The sequence below is a fragment of the Antennarius striatus genome, chromosome 4, assembly GCF_040054535.1.
Source record: "Antennarius striatus isolate MH-2024 chromosome 4, ASM4005453v1, whole genome shotgun sequence".
NCBI classification, from domain to species: Eukaryota; Metazoa; Chordata; class Actinopteri; order Lophiiformes; family Antennariidae; genus Antennarius; species Antennarius striatus.
This window is the reverse complement of record NC_090779.1, coordinates 14,556,263-14,582,422: the sequence shown is the minus strand read 5'-3', so window position 1 is coordinate 14,582,422 and position 26,160 is coordinate 14,556,263. Positions and strand designations below refer to the sequence as shown.

General features: G+C 39.4%; 1 protein-coding gene across 3 annotated transcripts in view; it reads left to right on the top strand.

The window, feature by feature from the left end:
• Positions 1–7,630: 7,630 nt before the first annotated feature.
• The window catches only part of btbd11b (BTB (POZ) domain containing 11b), a 71,329-nt gene continuing 52,799 nt past the window's right edge, over positions 7,631–26,160 (top strand). For all 3 annotated transcript variants that reach the window (XM_068313796.1, XM_068313797.1, XM_068313795.1), the window contains exon 1: positions 7,631–8,641. In XM_068313796.1, the coding sequence (XP_068169897.1) occupies positions 7,789–8,641 (853 nt within the window). In that variant the 5' untranslated portion in view covers positions 7,631–7,788. The remainder of the gene's footprint in view (positions 8,642–26,160) is intronic.

Below are 26,160 nucleotides of genomic sequence, written 5' to 3'. Positions count from 1 at the left end.
TCTGCCCAGAGGCCTTCAGTTATTCCCTTGTATTATTGAAACAAATGTGGACGATGTTGTTGATTGTAATATTTTTTCATCTAATTAGATCGTGAGTTTGCATCCAGACTGGATTATGTGTCTTTAAAGGGTTTGTTTTTTTTCTTGCTAACTGTTCCTGAAAGTAAACGCAACCGCTGCAGTTGGCGTTTCTTAATTCTTTGGTAATGAAATGAATTTGGGTTTTGCAATGTTTAACATCCCATCATACTGTAGGTGTCGTGCTGATGTTATTCTGGTGGTTTAGTTGGAGGACAGCACTAAAGGTCAAGGTATACAATGATCAGCTTCCCAGTGGTATTGTATGTACACATGTAATAGATGGATACAAAAACATTTACCAAGTTCTTGCAGAGACAGCAATGAGATATTTTGTTTCACATACTACCTTGTTGTCACTCACTTGTCCAAATTATAAAGGATGTGTTAAATCATGAACTATGACCTCAACTCCAGCCTAGCAAGCAAGTTTTTCGATGGCTGCGTCAAATTCCTTTCCAAATGGCTATGGGTCATAGTCATAAGACCGATAGCAGACATGCCATTCCTCAGGAACAATTTAACACACATAAATGCACATTTATGGATATCTTTTTTTGTATTTGTGAAAGATGGCGTGCGAAGGATGAACTGATAAATACCACAATGGTTATGGTAAATATTTATTCTTGTGAAAATATCAGATTAAATTTGTTTTGCTATTATCAGATTTTGGGTTGTGGAAAGACTGTTATTTGGTTCATAACTTATTTTTATGACTGAGATATTGTTGTGGAAAATCTCTTTCTGCTACGTCAGGAGGCATTTACTACTACTCAAGTGAGAATAAATACTTGGAAAACTAAGATTTGTCTTTGTAATTTTATTCAACACCTTAAACAGTTCACACAAGCAGTAATCTGGTTGAAAGAAGTGAGTAAAGTGTAATGTCTGTGTATCATTTATAGGACTGTTGCGATACGACCTATGAAATATTGATGAGTTTAAATCTAAACTGACCCTGGTTCTGGGTAAATAATTTGCTATTTTAGAGCAGATAATCAAGCATGTGGTGGATTTCAAAACACTTAACAGCAAATCATCTGGTAACAAGTGACAAATCATTAAATAGCAAAGCGTGTGACTGCTTAAGTGGACAAGAGAATTTAGGGTACATAATAAAATATCTCAACCAGCTGTAATGATTGACTCAAGGTTATGTTGTAAACATATAATGGTTACTATATGGCTAAACAAGCAATAGCAAAATATCGCAGTACTGTATGTTGTTCACACACCACTGATGTGAAATTTTAAAATAAATCAGATTTCACCAATTTGTTGAATCCATTTGAGGAAGAAGTCCAAGAAATCAACGTAAAGGAAATTATTTGCCTACTCTAGTATTAGATCTTGCTAGTCACACACGCATATATGTGTACAGGCCAGTGACACACACACACACACACACACACACACACACACACACACACACACACACACACACACACACACACACACACACACACACACACACACACACACACACACACACACACACAAACACACTCACACAAACACTGTAATGCAGATGAGAGGTACTGTGGCGGGCGGCTCCTTAATGGGGTGCCCCAATGGGGGGAAGATGTCTTGCTCAAAGGCACCTCGGCAGTGCTCAGGAGGTGAAGTGGCACCTATGCACTTCCTGTTCACACTCCAAAATCTTTGTTCCACGCTGCCCTTGAACCAGTCCCCCTCTGTCCCCAGTCCAAGCCTTAGTGGACTAGACTACTGCCGCCCCTGTTGCAAGACTGTTAACATGAATTCACTAAAGACTCACTATCCCACTCTCAACCATTGTCTAACCTACTGTATCTAAGACATTATAAACGCATAAGACAGCATATTCAACTCTAACAATTTTTCCAGATCTTAATTCTTAAAAAAGGTGAGGGGAGACATCTGTGGTCTTTGATGACAAACAACTAGGAGTTGAGTTTGTGCAGGCTGACATCCCCTAAACCATGCAGGAAAAAAGCGGAAATAAAAAGACAGTAGGGTCATTTCATTGATTTGACCACTTACATAACCTCCTGACCTTCAACTGCAATGATCAGACTACTATTCACGTGCGTAGCTGATAAATACACAGTCCCCTCACTGTACAAAAAGAAATGCAATCCACTGGCTCAGGGTATCACATGGGGAGCCCCATGATAACCAAAGATAATTCTAGTCCTAGATTTATCTTGTGATTGGACGGTGCTAACTGCGTGAGCATATGGATGCCCTCACAGGCCCATGTGCTACAGGCTCTTGAATGCACAATATGCCAGCTTGGAAGATAACATCTCTCCATGTTGACCGGTGACTTTGGTTTGATCACTGACGCAGCTGATAGATGTTTTGTAGTGATGCATGATGTTTCGAATTAGAAATGCTTTTCGGGTCACAAGTCTCTTCTTGTGATGGTGCTGTGCATACCGTTTTGCAGATACTGGTTCTCCAGCGGATCAAAAACCACTGACAGGCCAGCCTAGACCTTCAACAGTTTTATACCTTCAACAGTTTTAGACCATCTTCACTTGTTTTAAACTTTTCCACACCTAAAGAACATTATGTATGAATAATTCAGTTCACTGATTTCAGCTCAGGTTCAAGTTCCTGAAAATCAACAGTGAGAGGCCATACTGTAGTTTCCACACATCTCTAGACCAATACTTCAAGAAATGTAAGGCCCAGAAACCCATACCCATCTATCAAGCATCTGTAATAAAGGTGATGTGCATAAGCAAGATCCATCCATTTTGAATCCTGTGTCTATGACATTGTACAAGCAGTATTTACTCCAGTGATTTACTAAAACAAAAAATAAAACTTGTAAGAATGATTTGTGCTTAGTCGAAATAATTCATAATCTACATTTAAAAATCTCTTGCATAACTCCATATCAAGCTTGGATGCAAACACTAAGCCTATGATCTGATAAATCCAAATTCTTAACAGAACAAAAATCTCTTTGCGATGGAGGTGTGAAATAGAAGTGTTTGAGCAGGGAGCCCCCTGCTGGTGAAGTTTGAGTTACACAGTTTACCAGACAGCAAATCAGACAACACAGCAAAGACTGTACAATAGAGGATCTGAACATTTATTATGATGAGAGGCAGAAAACATGGTGATGCCTTAACGTGCATGATGTGTCTGTGTTCGTCTTTTAGCCACACAAATCACACAAAAACTTCCTCACATTTTCCTGCAATTTGGTGAACATTAGGAGAAAGTCAGGAATTCTTTGAACTTCACAAAGTAAGTCCTTTTTTGAAAGTTCGTTGTATTTGCTTAAATTTGATGGCCGGGTGGAACTGTTGGTCGCTACACAGAAAAATACAGTTAAACAAGAAATGTATGGAAGGAAAGCTCAGTAAGGTTTCTTAAGGTCAGCCAATTCTATCCTCTGCTCCTACTGCCAGAGGCTTTCTTGGCTTTTTATCCAGAGGCATCTGGCCTGCATGTCTGCTGTCCTGCCTTGTGGTAGTTCCTCCCTTTCGCTCTGATGGCCTTCCCTGTATTTGACAACATGAGGCCAGACTATTTCAAACCAAGTTATGTCCCAATTTTATGTTCTCCATTGCAGATTCTGGTGAGGTGGTTCAAGGGGTCAGCATGGGGTGTGTCTTCCTCGTATATGACTCCTTCACACCATTTCTTCTCTTGTAGTCTGCTTCTTTGGTTCATATCTCCATTAAAATATTCACAGGTAATGAGTATTCTTACAGTCATATTGAACCTAGTTTAAATTCTGTTATCATGACCACAGTACATCAGGCTGCTACATGAAAACAAAACATCACAGTCAGCAGTGATTGCATGACATCCTGCAGAGTCAGCAGTTTGCCTATACATCCAGCAGTGACCAGATTGAATTTCCTGATATATTTATGTAAACTCGGTGTAACAGTGAACAAACTCTGGTCCTGATATCTGACTCTTTTTTGAAGCAGGTTTTATCAGTTTGAACAAAACTACAAATAAATCAAATAAACAAGCTTTCATATGTTATAGACTATTTATTTAAATTTCTACAAACTGAAACAGGAAAATTGTTTTGTTTTGTGTAATAATACTACAGGAACATGTTAAAGTTGGCATCATAATGTGATAGTAATGAGTACACAGGTTAACCAACTACTAAATTCTGGCATTTCTTTTAAGGTAGTATTAAAGTTGATTCAGGCCATCATTTAAAAAGATGTCAGTGAAACACAATCGATACCATTTTGTGGAAGAACTATGGTGTAATTAAAGCATCTGCTTTTTTTAAAAGGGAATCATGAAAACACAAAATGCTGTTTGTTCATTTCAGAGGGGGGGAGAAAGACACATATCCTAAAGCCAGTTCATTAATTACTTACTTAATTTCATTACCCAATGTTTAATGTGATCTTACTTTCTGTTTGTTTCATGAGAGCAAATGAAATCATTGTTCTCACTCACTAATTGTTAAATTATCTCTTGTAGAACATTTGATTATATTTACATTCACTAAATAAAAGCTGCTGAAACAGGTTGTGCAGGGTCAATTATCTCTGTTGGTGCTCCATACGGTCTGATTAATGGGGAGATGATACATAACAGAAAGCCTACACTGGCATTCAGGGTTTTCAAAGAGTCTATGAAAGCTATACCAGGCTTTGCTTTTTAAAGGCCTCAGAGTCTCCATCATTCATGTTTCAAAGCTTTGCGTTTGCTCTGGTGGCAACATTTGGCTGTGATACAAGGTGTGGCATTGTTTTCAGTCAGTCTTCAAAGCTCATAAAACAAGACATAGTCATCATTGCCAAGCATATGTTTGTGTCTAATACAAAAAACAATAAAGAAGATTTTTTGGTAATTTCTAGCTGCAAAAATAGACAATAAACCTCTTTGCAAATTTTTTTTTATTTAATTTATATATTTTTTGTGATGTTATCATGATGTTAACATGTTATTTGATGACGTTCAATGATGTAATCTTAAATAGTTAAATGTATGTTAAATATTTTTTGAGAAACTTGTTCCCACAAATGACATTATTATGCTAAAAGCTATATTTTGATCAGGGCTTTAATAGATTTACTCCCCCATAGACCACTTAGTTTTCTGGTGTGCCTGATGTCACAACTAGATGTCGTACTTTTCTTAGCAGACGCACCAAGTTAATATATAAGGGATTGTAGGGACGCTGCTATTCGTCAGGACAGCTTTGACACTGCGGACGGAGAGGAGTTCAGTTGCTTCAGATTCAAACTTTTAGGACCGCCATGACCTTGATGAATAAGAATATTCTCCAACATTTATGAGAACCTGAGTTTTCATATCATTGTTGTCTGATGAAAATGCAAACCATCAACCTCTAGGACGAGATCTGCCAATAGTTCCTGTTTGTAGAATGTTCTGGTGGTGCAGATTAATACATGAACTACAACAACTCATTTCAACAAATCATTCTCATTTTAGCTGTTGGTGGTGAGTAGTATTGTGGTCAATGCCTCCACATCTACATTACACAGGGGGAGTATACCACCCTACCAGACAGGGCTTATGTCAATTAGCCACATGATGATTGCCTTCTTCATTTACACTGGCTCTTTCAACCAGTCACTATTAAAAACAAGCCAAATTAACCCCCCCAGCCCCTCAAATATTATACCAGGCCACGAGTTGTTGAGTCCCTGATAGTGTGGTTTCAGCACAGAGGAGTGTTACTCTCTCTGAATTAAGTTTGATTAAAACTTATCCTTGGACAGAAGGGCGTTAAACTGCACTAATATGAATTTGAGACTGTGAAATTAAATTATCCTCTAGTATTATTCAAATGACTTTCACAGTAACTTTTCTATCTCATTTTGGTCCTTTAATTACATCTTTCAGTAAGAGCTAGTTAGTTATACATTTGACCTTATTTTTTGTTTTCATTTTGTTTGCAAAAAAAAAGCTATTGTTGGATTTTGATGAATTTTCTGTACAGGTGGGTCGTGGGCTAAGGACGAGTTTAATAATTTTGAGGTGGCTGTGGGTGCACATGCATATTCTGGATGTTTCCATGCTTTTCATGCTTTACAACATCAAGAGAGTCAATTTTCTTTGTGTGTGCATATCAATAAAAATATTCATAATAATATTCCAGTCAATCCCATATTCAGATTATAATCTGGATCTGGGAAGGAGGCAATATGTATTTCAGTACACTAACAAGAGGCACAGCATTGCACCAAAAATGTATCAGGGAAAATGCAGATTAACAATCATTCAAATGGGTTTCACGTATTTGTAATCATACTTTCTCCGGGGTCAGGTTTTAGTGGCAGTTGAGTAATGGAGGTATGACTTCTGAGTACCGTTTACAATAATCAAAAATATTTGATTATTATTCAATTATTATTTGATGCTTACCTTAGTTGTCCTTTTCTTACAGAAAAGAAAGTTTCTCCAAAACCAACTCGTAGAGATTCCAGGTTGCCTGTCTGCTGACAAGGAAAAAATATAAACTGAAAAGGAAAAAAAAAAACGTGGCTTCGTATGACCAGCGCTCTTTTTTGGTTTCACCATGCTTTGACATTTGCCGCCTTGAAAGACTTATGGTTTCGGCCAGACCAGTAACGTTTTACATCTCAACACCAGGGGTCGCTGTTGCTCCAGGCAGACAGCTTGTTAGCAGTCAAACGCAGAAGCTTCACTGCATCTCTGATGTGAAGCAGCCATAGTCCCGAGCAGATGTCATAAATCTACAGTTAATGCAGTATTTTCATGACGAATATATTACATTTCCCCCCCCAAGAATCCAATATTCTGGATATTTTAAGATATACAACTGGTTTTGACTGCAGTTTTTGTCAGTGCATGTAATTCAATCCTAATACCTGACGTGGTTGAGAATAAAGAATATCTCAATCATTTCAGCAACTCTGTTTGAAACCATCATGAATGTCATTTATGGTGGACAGACATGGATCCTAGAAAGCCCATGTGGGAGAAACAAAGTGACCAGAGGAGACAATGATAGTGATCCTAGCTAACGACCTTGAAAGTAATTCGGATCTTTTCAGTGAGTTCTCCTGCCGAGGAACAGAGAAGGATACATTATGCATTCAATTTATTATTAATGGTCTTGAGTCATGTTACGATCAGGCATGGCCTGAGAAAATATCTGTAAAGCGAAACGTTGTGCAGGATTCGTTGTTGAAAAAATGGTTATACTGTACATAACAAATTATCCTTTTTTATGTATTTGAAATTGTATTTATTTTAAACGCGTATTATTTGGCAGGATTTCTGAAATTATTCCAACATTTTGAGAAATAAGTACTTTGCGGAAGAAAAAAAAGCTAGAGGATTATAAACGCATCGTATTCACTGTTGTAAATACATTTTATTAACAAGCTTTATCATGGGCTGCATCAATTAGTTTTTTTTTTTATTATTAATAAACCTCTAAAGCAGCGCTCCAATTAAAACGCTTTGCTGCTTCATCCTGAGATCCCATTGGGTGGAGGCTGCTCACTTGTCCTGCAAGCCCCGCCCCCGTCTGTCAGGCACTGCGCTGAGCTGAGTCTGTTCATGCGTTCTAGTGAGATCCCGCTCTGTAACTTTACACGACAGGGTTTGGATAGAGTCATTCTAAAACATAAAGTTATTTATCTGCAGATCTCGCACAAGTCTCAAATTCTTAACATCTTTCAAAAATTCCCTTACACTTTCCTCACGCACAATTTTACAGTATGAAGCGCAGTTATGGCAAGGAGTAGCAAGACAGCAGCGAGGACCCTGGAGGATTTGACGCTTGACTCGGGTTATGGTGGAGCCGCCGACTCCTTCAGGTCTTCCAGTGCGTCGCTGTGCTGCTCGGATGCACATGGAGCCAATCACTGGCATTTAACCGACTCGATGCACAGTCGACACAACAGTTTGGACACGGTCAACACAGTCCTGGTGGAAGACGTCGAGATCCTGGAGAGCACCGGGCAGTGCGCCAAACTACCCGAGCTTGAGGATGTGCCGTGGAATCTCGGGGAAGTGGCGAGCGCGCTGAGAAAGGACGAGGAAAGGAGTCTAGCGACCCCACCGCAGGACGTCCTGCATCGGCTGTCGGTGCTGGTGAGCCGGGCCCTGGTGAGGGTGGCCAAAGAGGCGCAGCGCCTGAGTCTGCGCTACGCCAAATGCACCAGATATGAGATCCAAAGTGCCATAAAGCTGGTTCTGTCGTGGACCGTCTCGATGGACTGCATCAGCTCGGCCCTCAGCGCGTTGTCCATGTACAACATGAGCACGGAGGAGGACAAGTTCAGCCGCGGTAAATCGGCGCGATGCGGACTTACCTTCGACGTCGGGAAGTTCTTCAGGTGGATGGTGGACAGCAGAGTTGCGGTGAGGATCCACGAACACGCGGCGATCTACCTGGCTGCGTGCGTGGAGAGCCTCTTCCGAGAGGTGTACGCGCGGGTGACGCGCAGCGCGCTGCTGGAGCGGGATAACGGGGTCCCCAAGTTAACCGTGGAGACCCTGGAGCAGGCGGTCAGCACTGATGCTGAGATCTGGGGCTCTCTTCTGTCCTGGCAACACCTGATCTGTGGGAAGAATGCAAACGGTGAGTCGTGATTAACCAGATCCACCCAGCAGTCAACTCCTGAGCACTTATCCACGCGTTTCACATCCCACGGGAAGTTTGTCACTTCTCAAATAGGATATTTAGATCCCTACAAACCAGTGAAGACTACTTTGGTTCTGCACAACAGACTGCAAATGTAGGCTTTGCTGAGACCCACCTGAGACATGAATCACAGGATCCCTTGCTGTCTGATGTGAAAAGTTTATCAGTCTACCAGTCTTCCTCTAGCTGAGGGATCTTCTTCTTCTCCTTTCGGCTTTTCCCTTCAGGGGTCGCCACAGCAAATTAGTTGCCTCCATCTAACACTATCTTCCTCATCCTCTTCTCTCACACCAACTACCTTCATGTCCTCTTTCACTACATCCATAAACCTCCTCTTTGGTCTTCCTCTAGGCCTCCTGTCTGGCAGTTCAAAACTCAGCATCCTTCTACCAATATATTCACTATCTCTCCTCTGGACATGTCCAAACCATCTCAGTCTGGCTTCTGACTTTATCTCCTATCTTCATCTAGCTGAGGAATGAATTACTTTAAAACATTTTTTACAGCAGGTACACTAGACAGTTTTGCAAATGAAAAGGTGTTTCTCCTTTTAGCAAAGCATCAGCAGCAAAATGTAGGTGTATTCTCAGCTTTTCTATACTTTATTTGGTTATTTTGTTGTTAATGTAGCTGCAAGAGGACACAAGCCAGTGTCTTATTGTGCCGGTGGTTATGGTTATTATGTGCCGGTGGTTTGGTTATTTTGTTATTGTTGTTGTTTTAATACACTTAAGTAATAACACACAAGTATATCCCTGGGCTTATGACCTCATTCTGAGTGTTTGGGTGTCAGTGAAAGGGGCTCTCCCTTCTAGGTTTCCTACAATCCTGTCCTCAGAAGGGGGTTCTAGTCTTTTCCCCTGGTGAGGAAGGAGGTTTTTCATTCCTGTCGACCTAAATTGGGTAATTCTGGTGTGTAAAATATCCTTCCTGGTATTTTTGCATTGATTTGCCAAGTAATAAGAAATATCTTGTTGTGTGTTCTGTGAATGCAGTTCAATTGTATTCTAACTTAGGTACCACTTAACCAGTAATACATCACAAATGGCTCTAACACATGGTGCTTTCCCTTGTGTTGATTGTAAAAGCACTGGTGTGGCTCCTCGTGCAACAGGTTTATGTGATGAAAGGCCCTGTGGGGCTTATGTGCAATCATGTATTATGCAAAATGGGGCAAATAAAACTCAGTTATAGTTTGAGGGAGAAAAAGAGACACAGACAGACACAGAGAGACCAACAAACTGTTGCTGAATCACCACAGAAACCTGGCACCATGGGAAGAGCACTATATTTCACTATACCTGCCTCTATAATTTAAACACACAGTTACAACATTGCGGTTAAAAGGAGAGTGAGGAATGCATTTTAGAAGCTATTTTTTATTGTTGCTACTGTTGAAAATATCTTAACTGTGTGACAGAAATGAGCAAATCAAGAGTTCTTGCTAAGAAATAAAATAGTAGTGTGTCTGTGACCATAGAAGGCCTGTAATTATCCCATCTATTGATTTCACTGTCCCAAACTGAATAAATAGTCTAGAAGTTTTATATAATGCAAGGTAGAGGTATTACTAGAGCTACTGACAAGATAATTCACAAGAATGACAGATAAAGTCAAAATCTTTCCATAGTTACATGCTCAGTATCAAACTCAAACCAGTGGGTCTGTAGTGGAGTTCCAGTAGAGGAACAGTGGAGAGTCTCAGTTTTGCATTGGACAAGTGAATGACATGAAATGCTCGAAAAATGTACCAGGCTTGCAAAATATTGAACAAATCCTCACAGCCATGTGAGTGAAATTATCCATGAAGTGCAGTAGGGTTGTCCAGAACTATGTAGTTCATTAACTAGTTATTATTAGCATGAACATTAATGAACATTATTGTGAAAGTGACAAAAATCAGTATTTTTCTAATTACATATATAATATGAAAATCTATGAGCGATTTCTGTTAGCTAACACATGGTTTGGTTTTCCAGAAACAACCTCACTGGCTTTGGTGCAGCTTCAGTGTTCTAAACATCTCATTACCAAAAATGACTTAAATATTCACCAACTGGTTAAAGAACAAGTGAGACAAATCGTTCTCTCAGCGGTTGGTGGAGATCTGAAGAGAACTAAAAGGGAAGTGCTTCTTCCAGTCACCAAGTGGCTTGAAACAACTGATCCAACTTTAGTAATAATGTAACAAAATTTACACTTAAAGCATAAGTTAGGAACTTATATCCACATCAACTCAAACAGTTATTGTATGTGTTGTGTTGACAGATTTTGTTCCTGCAACACATTTTAAGTTTGCTTCTTTTCACCATTACTTTACTTCAGATTTGAGCCTGGAGTTATGGAAAGTACAGGTGTGTTTCTGTGGAGGCATTAGAAGCTGGCTGATTGAATTAAAACAGAAAATTCCATATTGCAAATAACTTTGACACAAGCACTGTTTTCATTGTAACCCAGCATGACCTCTAAATCATACCCTCAATCTCCCATGACAGAGAATGCCGAGTCAAAGCTGCATCATTTGTTGTCTTTGCAGTGAAACCACACGGTTCACGGTTAGTGAACCATCTTTGTCAAGAGGCCGTTATGAATATCTATATTACATCTCATCCACTTAAGCTGCTTTCATTTTTTACGGTCTGTCACATTTTCAATAAGTTTATGATTTAGCTGAGTTTTTGCCACTTGAACGTTTTCGATAAATTTTTACTTTAGTAAGAAGATAGCAAATTTTTTTTTGGCTTGCTTTTTTTCTTCACTGGAAGGTTAAAGAAATCGTTTAATCTTTTGGGGAAGGGTTTAAATTTTGCCTGTAATATAATACAATATGTCACTCTGAAAAATGATAGCAATATCAATCTTTTCTTCTAACTCTCAGCAAATGTGTGTGCAAATGTCTTTAAACTTTTAAAATGATCAGTAATAGAAAAGTCAGTCCAAACAATTATTAGAGCCTCTTTCACTGCGGTTATAATTACTTTATATACTGTATGTTATATATTAGGGTACATTCATAGGTTTCTTTGTGGTTTAAAAGGAAAGCTTGTGTTGAGTGGTTTTGTGGATTAATATGCTTGGCTTCAACACAGGATTTATAATCATAATTATGTCAAATGTCTGCTATTGCACCTCACTGTTCTGCATCAAGCATATGGCATCCCTCCCACACACAAGCGCAAAACACACTCGCTTCTCAGGGGCTCCTCTGACCATGTCTGATTCAGTGCGATGTGCAGGTGGGTGTTGGATTTCCCTTCTTTTGCTGTGGAATACTATCAGAACAGGAAGCTGTGCTTTATAGCGGGACATTTTATATGACTCCCACCAGATGAAGGAACACAGTGATTCTTTGATTTCCTTAAGAAAGTCTCTAAGTCACAAAATGAGGAACAGGATATGCAGAGCTCAATGATATTTACCTCCCTGAGGACAATTTTCTAAGCACACTTTAGATGTGAAATGACTTCAGTTCTGGGCAGAACTGCTGATGGGAAATTATTTCATAGAAAATTGTCATCCTAAAGCAATTTAAAATCAGCTAATGTACCTACCTTGGTATTTCATGCTCATTTTTGTTCCATGGTGATGTTTTATCCTCACTGACACCGGCAGGTGGCCAAACATGAATGAAGGGAACAGAGCTCCCTTCCAGGTTGCCACTCAGTTACCACCATCTTGTTATGGTTGGCCCAAGTTTAAGAATTGTCAACCCAGCAAGCAGCTTTTTCCCAGATACAGTATTTATGTCGGTGTGTGGAACCCATGCTGGAGACTCCATTCTCCCACTAGGAGTGGATCTGTTCTTTAACGTAACTCAGTCCTGAGTGAATTTAGCTGTGTGACTTGGCTGTCTTTGTATATTTAGTGATAGAACGAAAGAGAAATAATTCACAAAGTGTTAAAAAGGGACACTATCTCTACTATCTCTTTGTTCATGGTAAATCTTCAACCATTTATTTGTTAAAAAAACACTTTATTCAGACTCTGCAGAAGCAAACAAAAACTGACCAAATTAAACTGTCAGTATTTCCAATACTCGTCGCTTGTCTGGTTAAAAATGAAGCCTTATTTCTCAAAGTTAGATGTAAAAATATTCTCTCTACATGCTGTGTTCCCTTACAGCCTCCCCTCTGCGTTTGCTGGCCTCTTTGTGCTGCTGAACTGTCGATGAACAGCAGCTCTCAAACCCTCTTCATAGGCATAGCATTTAACACGATACATTAAATGACAAAAATCCAGCAAAAAACAAAACAAAACACCAAAGAAGAACCAGAGATGTCCTCAGCTCTTTGCTAATAGCTGGCATTTATTCATTCATGCAATCATGCAACTTTTTTTCTCTTATAACTCATTGTTTAGCTTTTCCTGAGTCACGGCGTAAGTGTTATGATTCACATGAACTAGAACTACTGCTGTGGATTGGTACTGGAGCAATCATTGAGCAGCCAAAGGTACTTCTCTGAATGGCTGCAGCAGTCAATAGACGTTACAGTCATAGCATCATTGCGAGCTGCTGCCTGAAGGATCCAAATTGAAACCCTTGTTGTTGGGTAGTTTGAAATCATTTGATCAAGTGGGAATGTTTCTCTGTGATATTGCTCACTTTACACTCACATTTCTCATATTTGATCAGTGTCACTAATGTCTTTATAGTACATATAATACACCTTCTGAGACTCTTGAGTCACAACATACTCTTCACCCAAGTGCAATTTTCCAAAATAAGATCTGGCACACCCTGCAGCAAACATTCAAAAGTGAGACATACTTTTTCAAATTTCCCAGCCACAGATGTCACGTTTATAAACCAGCACCAATGAGGAATTTATGCATTTTGAAATTGCACTCTGTGTTGTTCTTTTTGATGGTTGTGCGTTGATTTATAAGTCATTAACAGAGGTGATGGAGTGCAGGTCCAGTTCCATTCATAGGTCTTGTGTCAGTGTTGCAGTACAAGGTTGATTACTGGTGCTCAAACGGCACGAGGAGGGCAGGCAGACAGGAATGACTGTGATCAACTGCAGCACCACTCTGTACCAGTGGCAACCAGCCTCTGTTATGTCTGGAAGCAAGATAGAATATCTCTATGCAAGGAAAACCCTTGCACAGTATTCATACTTTAGCTGTTGGACTATATTGACAAAGACTGCACTTCGCCAGGGAAAGGATCGGGTGTTGAATATAAGGTCAGACACTAGAATGAGGACTGTTTACATCAGGTTAAGTGAAAAGATTGAGTTGATTCTGACGAGACAAGTGATAGAATACAGTTTTTCTGCATCCATCGGCTAGTACCCTTTTTTCTATGACCACATTTTTGTCATGAAACTCAGAGAACTGTATGAAAAGACTCATTTTAAAATGGTCATTGCAGTGTGTGCAAGTAAATGCACACGTCGCAATGGTGCGATAAAGATAGATCCCTGCAAAGAAAGAATACTATCCCAATGTTTTAGTGTTCATTCAGGGCATTCAGGGCAGACATCCTATTTCTAACCCTACAGAAAAGAGAAGAATCTTGATGTCTGGGTGACCAATATTTTTGAAGATTTCTTAAGGATAAAAACCACAACACCATTTTATCATGCCATTAGAGAAACCACGGCTGGAGATGCTGCTGCTAGGACTAATTTTGTGTATTTTTCTAATTTTAATGCCTTTTACACTGAAAGAAGACGCACTCCGTACTTGCCCTGTCAATGCCAGCCCAATAACTCTACACTGTTTTCAGTCTTTTGTCTACATTTAGTGTTTCTTTTATATTTGAGTTATCAGTGAGGAGAAATGTGAAACTAAACCTTCTACAATGAATGATTAATTTGTTTTCCCCACACATGTGTAGAAAATTCAACTTTTGGCTTCCTCGGTTTTCTGCATTAGCTTGTAATTAGGTAGACAATGACAATATACCAATGCGGTACCAAAATAGTTTTTGATTACTCTGAGCTATGGATCCCAGTCTGGCAATGCTGTGGCCAAGATGGCATTGTTCATGATTTCGACTTTGGATGAAGAAACAAGGAGGGAAAGAGATACAGATGGCAATGATCAAAACAGAGAAATTCATCAGAGAAGCTGTGGGTGACAGATGAGACCAATACAAGCAATGCCGACTTCTTATTATAGCAGGAGGAACACTCTGGACAAACAAGCGGATGAGTTTGGAGAAGCATTAGTATCAATGCGCTCTGAATTTGTATTGTTCCTTAGAAGAAAGTGATCGAGTTTAAGTCCTGTGGAAAAATATAAAGATATTGATAAGTAAATTTTTCTGCTTATTTTCTTTTGGATGTGAGATGAAGAAAATTCAGAGATGATATTACATAGATGAAATGTTTGATTCACAGATAATCTGTGACTTGCATTTGTATGTTATGAACAAACAAAAAGTGCAGTCTCTGTCCCATGGTCACCACCTGTCAGGCTAACTGGCTAACTGTTAGCCCTCATCACAGTGAGGGCTAACAGTTAGCCTCCATTTTCACCAGAAAATATTTTCTTCAGATTTTATCATAGCAATTCCTTCCCAAAAATCAACAGCAATCCAGTCAGTCTGTCTGTCTGAAGAGGAGCTTTTATCTTTCTAATTGAAGAAATCCCACTTTTGGTACATAAATAATATTAATTCCATAAAAAATATGCTTAAAAATATGCTTTTTCCAAAGAGTTAAATATATTTCACTCTCTTGTCTGCGTTTTAAATATGAAGCTTCAGCCAAGATACGCTTAGCATTGCTCAGCATAAAGATTGAAAATGGGAAAACAGCTTGGCTCTCTGTATTCAAACTCAACAAAATCCACCTATCAGTACCTTTAAAACACCAATTACAAAGTTTTATTGTGTTTGTGTACTGTAATATGCGGAGAAATAAAAGTAAAACAGTACATGGTGGTTTTACGAGTTGGTGTGCAGGACACACAGATGGTACATACCTCTAGCCAAGGTCATGCTATGTTGTAAATCTATAAAAATAACTGCTTTATTTCCAAAAGCAATGCATTTATGTCAAAAAAGGGTTGTGCGCAACAGCAGCATCTCCAATTAGTGATTATGAACCATAAGAAACTTCATCCACAGGGATCCGTTCTGCAAGCATTTTTATTATTATTTATTTTTGTAAGTTGGAGACGGTCTGTGAAACAGCCTGAGGGGTTAGGACTTGTTTCCCTCAGCCAACAGCAGTGCCCAGGGTGTAAGGTCAGGCTGACAAACACAGCCAGTTTACTTTACTGTCTCTCGTCTCAAAAAGAGCTGCAAATGTGTCTGTGGAGCTTTGTCTTTGTTTCAAAATCAAAATCCAGCAATGTGGCCCTTCCTGCAAGATTGTGTGCAGATGTTGGTGTGTTTATTTCTGCTGTAGAGTATAACCACTGCGAAATTACTGATTTGAATCACTCATCACTGATTCACTTCTTTGTTGTCCCTAATTCCCCTTCGTCCCTCCATTTGCTGTCAACTGAGTGTTACTCACTGAAAGTGAAGAATTGTTTATATCCCTCTCATGATTCAGACCATTCCATGCTTAAATGGATTTTTCCTTGGCTCAGGCTACACCCTTCAAGTCTCATGAAAAAAGGGCCAGTAGATTTTCCATTATCCTGCAGACAAACAGACAAACAAACCAGATTGGAAACATAACCTCCAACTGGTGGAGGTAGTTTTTCAGCTTTGGAATTTCTGGCAGGTCGATGCTGCTGCCTCCAGAGTCTTCCTCTTCCCAATCTTCATGCTAAGCTAAGCTAACTGTTGCCTTATATTTAAAAGGGAGACGTGAAATCTGGAGATCATCTCATCCAAGCCTCAAAAAGATTTTTAACAGAGTACTTCAAAATAAGCACATTCTAAATTATTCCACTTAAGATCATTAATCAAGTGTGGGACATTTCTCCTATGCTGAACTCTTCAAAGACCGTTTTACTGAGGCAAAGGACATATGGCCTCATTTGCCTACTGAATGGTCTGAGTTACAGCTCTGAGAACGACCCACACAGATATGGGGAAAACATCCACACACCACACCGAAAGACCTCAGGTCTGGATTCAATCCCAGAACCTTCATGATGTGAAACGGTGCTAATCTCTGCACCACCTTGCCACCCCTGTATAAATATATTTTGCTATAAGTTAGGTTATATGTTAGACTATTGATTACTCATTACAACATAAATTTTACATTGTGTAAAAGGTCATTTTTTAAAAACGTTTTAACATACTTTTATTTGAAAACCATACAAGCTGATGTATTTAAAAGTTTTGTCTTTTTTTGTTTTTGTTTTCTGTAAATACATTTACAGAAAACAGATTACGGTAAATACATTTGATGCCGACAGCACATCTCAGACATGTTGTGACAGATGCAAGATTTTTAGATTGAATGTTTCTCTTTAATTTTCATCTTCACAGCATGCAGATTTGCTTGTGAACAATTAAACACCATTAAGACTGGAGCATTCTGGGGCTTAGTAGCATTTTTGAATCTGCTGATGCACTACTAATTCTGTTCCATTGGACCGGTATCCCATTACCTCTCATGAGAGCCCAAATCACTGACCTTCGCAATATGTGTGTGATATTGCATACATACTCTATGCATGTTTGACTGCCGGTTCTCGTTCTTATTATGCAATTGTCTCGATCAGAGCTGCTGGCCTGAAAAAAGGAGCAAAAGGATTTTCAATCTAATCAAGATGTGAGAAAATGTTCTTCGCCTTTCTTCAGTCATTGTCCATTTTTGCACATCTGTCTCATTTCCGCTCCTCCTTTTTCATTTTCTTTCTTTGCATATTTCTAAACCATTACAAATATAAGATGTATACAAGTTCATATATTACCACGGCCTCGATGGAGAGCATGCGGCACATTGTGTTAAACTTGTCCCATGTTGTAGCAGTGCTCTCACATTTCTGTCTGACCAGCCTCAGAAGTAACTTGGGCTGTAGGTAGACACATACCACCGCATGTGGAACTGAAATCTGTACATCTGTAGTTTACACTGTGGCATGGGTGGGTGATGTGAGAGAAAGTCAACATGTGTACCAAATAACAAGAATTCACCAACATTTGTATATTTGATCCATTTCCAGTGCCAAGAAGCTTTTGTCAATCTGTCTTTTCTAAATCATTAAAATGTAGGTGTCTTTTCAACCCTTTACTCAGGCTAACTGAGTGTGCTCAACCCCCTTCTGAGCTTGTGGCATATGGTACAGATTACCACAGGAAAAGGTATATGTCCATTTTGTTCATGGCATTTTTTATTACTAGCATATGCTGGTTTCTACTTTTCTTCCATTTCAGTGTTAAAGTCGATCTTGGGAATAATAACAACCAGTCAGTGAGGAGAGAGATGCTGTAACTTGTGACCTTCATTTTTTGAGGAAAAACAAGAAACCTGTAACATGTTTTTGTATAACAGACATAGTCTAAACCATAATCCCATTTAACAACTATTTTCTTCACAGTAATCTACCAATATAATGAAATACAATGTGGATATCACAGTATAGTAGAGTAATCCCTCGTGCATTTGCGCTTCACCTCTTTGCGGATTTTTAGCAGGTATTCACGTGATACCGTACGCGCATTCTATTGACTGACAGCATCCGGAAGTGTGCTGCGCTCCGTGAGTCTCAGAACGCAGCTCACGTCCGTGAGACACAAAAGTGCTTTAAACAGTCTATATGAATGTGAGGAAAGGTAATACAGATAATAATAAAATAATAAAAAAATAAAATAAAATATTTAAATTTCCCTTGAGATCATTAAAGTATATATCTGTCTATCTATCTATCTTAAAAAATAAATATTTGTTGCTATAACACGGAACTTATGCTAAATAGTTTAGGATTTATACGACACAGAAACAATGTCAAAAAGATTGAATATGAAACGTCAGAAAGCCAATATATAGCATTTTAGAATAAAAAATGAAGCATCAAACAAGGAATACAGTGCACCCTCATTCCTCGTAGTTAATGCGTTCCAGGAACCGCACGCAATTAACAAATTTTGCAATAGAGCAACAAACTCTTTACCTTATTATTTCCGGGAATTTAACGTTAATGACCCACCCTATACTGATATTAAACCACCTTCTATCTGTATTACCTTTCCCCACACGCTTATAGACTGTTTAAAGCACTCACGGAAGTGCGCTGCGGTCTGAGATTTACGGAACGTACCACACTTTCGGATGACGTCAGTCAATAGAATGCGCATATTGTATCATGTGACTAGCTACTAAAAATCTGCGAACAGGCGAAGCCGTGCGTGTTGATGCGCAAATGTGTGAGGGATTAGTGTATATTAATTTCTTGTTTAAATTTCTTATCTCAATATATATTTTATATAATTTCAGTTTTCTTTGTCACCCTTCTTTATCATTTTATTACATTCATTTGTTGCTTATGCTTGTCATCCTTTCACTTTGTTAAAAAGGCACAATCATTAGAGTGTGAAATTGTGTGTGTGAAAAACTCTGTGTCACTGTGTCATTCTGAAGTCAGATTTCTAGTGAAACATCGACAGATTTGTGTTTTTCATAAGGTGTTTTAAGTTCAGCTAGTTTATTATCTTTGCTGAAGCGATCACGTTGTGGATGACAAGAGGAACTACATGTACACACATATACCTATACATCCAAAAATACACCCACACGTAGCGACGGAAATGTACGACAACAAGACCAGACAAATGCATGCACACACACAAAAAAATGTTTCTTTAATGCCTCAGCCAGCAGAAATGAGCACATACACAGCTCCAGCCTCTGCCTACCACCTCACTAGAGACTTTAGTAGGGATTTGCCTAATCTTACATAACCTATATTTCACAGCCTGTGGGCTTCAGTCAGTTTCTTTACTTAGTTATGTGGTGAATGCAGATTGATACTCACTTCAACCTGTGCACTCTGGTGTAACAAATATTGTGACGACCACCAGCTTGGGTTGTCACAATGTTTATATCAATGAGAGAATTAGAAGCAACAGCCTACTAGCTAACATGTACGAGCAATAAAAAAGTGACCTAATCAGTAAAATCCATTATTGACATTCCAGTTACTAATCCCAGCTGTTCCTTGCATGTATTGTTGGGATATTAATGCTATTACTGGGATTCAAAGCTGTTTAAATCAATCTGCTGGACTTTAAGATTAAGACCAGATTGCTCTTCGACTGTGGGGTGTGGGGTCTCTTCACCACACAGCTTTCGATAACCATGACCTGGATAACTGAGAACCTATACAGACATCTGTTACTGGGAGTTATACTGGGAGATTCAGACAGACCCAAACAACTGACCTGTCTATCATTTTTGATATTGTTTACTTTTCACGAGTGCTATAATCACATGATAATCTAGTCATAAAAACATTTGTGCAATACCTCCAGCAGTTCCAGACATAAATTAATTGCCCACTAAACCTTGGGAATTCAGAATAAATACTATGGGTTGTTTGAAAATGATCTTACCTTCAAATCTATTTCAAAATCATCCAGGGTGAGGTGCTCACAGCAGATTCTCGGATCGTTGGTCATTTTGTCCGTTTATCCGTTCTTTCCATTTCTCTCCAATCTTTCCAGAAGGCATTCTGAAGAAAGATAGGTTCTTACCTTTGTGTGTAACTCCTGTGTTGTCCATTCACCTCACAGGTTATCATGACTTTATCTGATGTATCACTTCACTGATTGCATTGTGTTGCAATGCCTGCCCTGATTGATGAAGTGACAGGCGTCACAGATGACGCATGACCACACATGACAAAGCACAGATTTTAGGGTTTCCTGACACCAGGGATGATGCCAGACATCTGGGGGAAAAAATTTTTCATAATGATAAACAAAATATATATTACTTTACAATGACTTTACTGTCCCTTTAAGGGACAGGAACATTATTGAAAGTATACATTACTGGGAGGAGGGGCTGTTTATTTTCAGATAAAACCACCCAAACCAACCTGCAAAACTGTAAAAATATAAAAATACACCAAGCAAGAAATTCTTATGATGAATTCCATGCATTGCATTAATATTGTTTATTGAAGCATATGGAAGTAAATAAATAGTGAAGGCTGTCGTTTTTTTTCCCAGGAGAAAGAATGATGCCTTTCATATCGTGCCATTTGATACCAGCAGGCTTCTGTTGTCTACTGAGAAAGATCTTTAATCTATATATAACCGGTTTAAGTTAGCTCAACCCCTGTTGGAGGAGGAAATCTAAGAGACCAAATATTATATGGTTGATGCCTAAATAAAAGATTAAAATGAACATACCTTTGTCTTTTGGCTGTTTGAAGATTTGTTGCTACACCGTATCACCCTACATCTTTTTGATCCACTCTGTCATTACGATCAGTAACCTTCCTAAGAAAATTTCTCTGGGATGTGAAACAAGACCACCAACCAGTGGTGAAATTAAACCCACCAACACACGATGTCCTGCTTGTAAAAATGGCAAGTTCACACTCATTCTCTTACAGCACTGTATTGTATATTAATTGACACCCGTTGCTGTAGAAACCTAATGCACACCTACAGAATATAGACATTGAGTGAAATGATCAATTCAGTGTCTTTTATACAGAGATCCAGCGCATTTTGCAAACACACAGATGAATTTATTGAGACAAGTGTGAAAGGAGAATATTAGAATTGAGAGCCTGTAAACAAGAGGTGCATATTTTGTGTCAGTATGAGTGTGTGTGGTAGAGAGAGAGGGCTGAGCTGAGCTCTGAAGTGAACCATTTGGGTCGCCTCCGCTTGCAAGGGAAGCTGTCTACATCCAATTTGATCTATTTGCTTGCCTGTCAGAGGCTTGAACCAAGTAGGTTTAGCACCAGCTAAAAGCAGTGCTGCCACACTGTGCAGTCCAAAGACAGAAGAGATGAATGACAAAAGCTTATAGAGGAGGGGTTGAGGAGTTGTGTTCAGAAGAAGACAGCTGGAAATAACAATCTGCCAAATGAGGTTTTTTTTATTTTCAGATTCTGTCTGGGATTATTATAGTACAGATCATTAGGGAATTCCCTCAAGGACTGTACTTAAGTACTGTTTAAAGGGGCCCTATTATGAAAATCACACTTTTTCGGGTTTCTACTTATACATAGTGATCCTCCCTAACCCAACCAACTCCTAGAATCTGGTAAACGAACACTCCCTGCATCAATAGATATTTGGAGTTTTAGGAAGTCATGGCTGTGAACGACTCAAACCGATCATATTGTGCTAGATTTCCCATTCTTGACGTCAGACTAGGCATCGTATTGGACGATATGGATTGGTTGACATGCTCAAGGGCGTGGCCATCCCCAAGAGTTCTTTGCGTCAGACGTGAGGCAGTAATCTGTTAAAATGGCATCCCTGAGAAGGAGACATGATAGTTGCTCAGTTGTTGATTGTACAAACCAACACCAGTGTTTATTTTTAATCCCAACCAATGAAGAACAGAAGAGACCGTGGTTGCATTTCATTTTTAATGGCTATGTGCAGTTACATCGCCTGCACGTTTGTTTGTGTGTGGAACCACTTTAGTCTAGCCTGCTTTAGCAATGGGGGTCAGTCCAGACGGGGCTTTGCCTGAGACTGATCCTCATTCAAGGATCACTCCCAACCATACGGGACCAAGGACCTGGAGCCTATTTACAGGTAAGTTTCACCACATTTATCTTTTTTTGAAGTTGTCTGTTAGCATGAGTGATTGACTTCTATTTGGCTTATTAGGTAGTACTGCTTTGTTTCGCGTTTGCGTGTGTGCGCTCCAACACGTGTGTGCTAAACCTACAGTATCTACTGTAGGTACAACGTGTGTGTGCTAAACCTACAGTACCTACTGTAGGTACAACGTGTGTGTGCTAAACCTACAGTACCTACTGTAGGTACAACGTGTATGTGCTAAACCTACAGTACCTACTGTAGGTACAACGTGTGCATGCTAAACCTACAGTACCTACTGTAGGTACAACGCTCCAGAGTTGGGCTCACATTTTATCTTTTTGTCGGTTAGCATGAATGGAGTCACGTTATGCTAGGCTATGTAGGGAGGTCTCCTTTGTTTCATGTTTGCTAATTGCGTGTGTGTGCGTGCACTCCCACATGTGTGTGTGTGCTGGACCTACAGTAGGTACAACACACATAAGTTGGTCTCATATTTTCTTATTGTTTGTTAGCATGAAGTCATGTTATGCTAGGCTATGTAGGGAGGTCTCCTTTGTTTCAAGTTTGCGTGTTTCGTGTGTGCTCGCACGCCTCAACTCGTGTGTGCGTGCCGGACCTACAGTATAAAGCTTAAACGTAAGTTGGTCTCACATTTTCTTTCCTATTATCTGTCAGCATAAATAAAGTCAACTTATGCTAGGCTACGTAGGGAGTTGTGCTTTGTTTCGTATTGTGTGTGCGCACCTGTTAAGAGTCGCTTGTTTGTTCGGCGTCATAGCGACAAGGCACACAGGTCTGTCCTTATCCAAAATCAGAACATGGTGTCCTGAAATTAGTGTCCCTCTTCCTTGTGGATCCTTTCAGCCTACAGCTTCAAGGGACGTGGGGGGCCGAACTGACCCAGTGGACACCCATACTGTTGGTACACAGCTGTCCTGCAGGACTCTTCATTCCCACTATTGAAGTAAAGGTATGTACAAGTCATATTCCATACAATGTTTTAATAAAATTAGTTTATTTAATAGACTAATTTTCTAAATATAGTTGTCTACAGGTGTTAGTGAGTGCACATGTGTTGATAGTAGTTCAGTAAAAAATAACAGTGTTGTGTATTAGAATTTTCCAGCAACAGTAAGTGAAGAGTTTAGTATAAAACATTTTGAGACAGATTCATGTATGTCATATATTGTTTTGGCTCCTAATTTTGTTACGTTTGGTGTACCCCTCTACAAGATCCACTTTCCAAAGGCTTTTGAAGGGACAATGCAGAGTCAAACCTCACAAGACAGAGCCAACATTGTTTGTGTTGCAATATTTTAATATTTCAAACAAACATGTTTTGAAATTCTGTTGGTGATTGCTCACAACAAAACACAGTAAAAAGTAACCATACAAATAAATAAATTAGTAACAAGTACCAGGATGTATTTTGAATACAATTTTTCTAAACAAAGAAATAAATCAAACAATATCAATAACAGTGAAGATCTATCTTTGTGTTTTATTGAACAGGTTTTGTAGCTGACATGTTGGACCTCATATGTGACAAAGTCTTGGTGGACCCCATGCCATACACAAATGAGATGTTGTCCATTCCCCTCCCCGAGAATCTGTCTGCCCAGTATGAGCGTCCGGACAAGGAGGAGGTCATTTGCAGCTACGTGACCAGGTTCAACAGAGACTCAGTCTAAATCCAGCGTAGTGGCCATCCAACGTAGTGGCCTTTGTCTTCAGGAAACTCCCGGCGTATGCGAAGGACCACACAGGCTGGGATGAAGACCCGGATTCTGCACCCTAAGTAGCCCCAGCACCAGCCAACAAAGCTGCGATAGGCCAGATGTCTGCACCGTCTACAGAAAAGGGACACAAAATTATTTATTTCACAATGTTTTCGATCCTGAGTATTACAACTGTTGTTGATTTCCTGATAGGATGGCTCTGTGTTCTCATTATTGTTATTGGATGTATTGTTTTATGTAAATAAATGCTTCTTTTTGTCAACATAAATGGATTGTGAATGCCAAAAAATGTTCAACATGTCTTTTAATAAGACATGTTTGCTCCATGTGTTTTGTCCTAGAGGACTGCCTCAAATATTTAGCAGCTTAGTAACGGGTTAAATCAATGTGATAGAAAAATAAAGTAACTTAGCTGTGAGCAGAAGCTAGCATTAGCCACACGGTAATAACTATAGAACCACCATCAGACTTTACTGTCACTTATAGAAGTACAGGAACATTTTAGCAGTCAACACATCTGCACATATACAACGTACAAAACACATAATAAGACATGTGACATTATTACTGTGTGATGAGAGGCGGGAGTAGAAGCTAAAGTAGCTACCGGACGATGCTAACGTCCTGTGATGACGTAGGTTACACAACAAAACAACACAGAACCAACTAAGTAACGTTCACACGTACTAAACATTCAGAAACGTCCTGCTGCAGCCGCACAGTCGGTGTTTCTTAAGGAACCCCCGCTTCTGGGTCCGACTCAAGGTTATAAATGTACGCCGACACGATGGGTCCTCCAAACGCCATAATGCTAACAAACGTAACGCCGGTCAGTGTCCCGTTAGCCTAACGCTCTCCTTCAGAGGGGCGTGGCCCAGGTGAAGGAGGCGTTGACCAACAGAGCTCATTAACATACTGCAGCCGGAGGCCTGAAACGAAGCGTTTTGTGAGTAGCTCAGATGAGTGATTTTGAAAAGCTGATTATTTAGGACCACAGATCACTTTAGGTGAAAATATTTGGAATACAGTGTAGTTGGACATCTGGCAGCTGAATGACATTAAGTTAAAAATACATAATATGGGACCTTCAAGTACTTAAGACACTGTATCACAGAGGAAAATGCCCTTTTAATCATACTGCCTGACAGAAATGAATCTTTCATTCAAATTATCATATTACAAAATGTCATTATTATAGCTAAATGTTAAGTACAATGGGCATGTTAATGCAAAAATAATTAGACAGCCCTCAGAGTACAAATTATCATTTGGGCTTCTAAAAGAAGAAATGGCCACGCTTATGAAGGCCCAATTCATCCATTCCATCAAGAGTTCATCAATCGTTGTATCATTACACCCGGGTGCGATTTGTTGGGGGGATTGCCCCCCCCCCTGGTTTTTACATCTCTACCTCTGCTGAATCAATTTTATTTTTTTCTATGGGGGACAACCCCATCAATAATTTAAAATAATATGAAATACCAGGCAGGTTGTGACAGTTTTCTTATAGGCAGCCTATAATCTACATTGCTGGCACTAACTTTCAACTTGACCCAAATTGTCAACAGTTTGGGTGTTCGTGAACGTCCCCATGCACATAAAAACAATGTGAGTTCATTCTCTGCTCACCTAGTCTTATATTTGCTGAGTTATTTTGACAACATGTGAAATCTGAATCTATAGGCTGTTAATGCTTTACATGAGAGTGAATCCTGTTGTTTGTATGATCAGCCCTTATCCATTGGGAAAAAAGGGTTGTATGTTGCAGTGAATTAAGTTTTACATATACCATTGGGCCAATGGCAGAAGAACACTTGTTCAACAACTACAAAGAACCCTCTGCTCTACATAGGAAATGTCTGGAAAAAGGGAAATTAAATACCCCTTAGCTCTCAGGAAAATGTGAATGCTTCTGCTTTCCCATAAACCCACTGTCATCATCACATTCTCAAACAGGCATTACCTAAGTGTTGATCCAGAAGTAGCCAATCTAATTTATATTCTCGTCACTCCAACAGCAATATCAAAACAAACGCATAACATCAGCATTGACCTGGACCTGC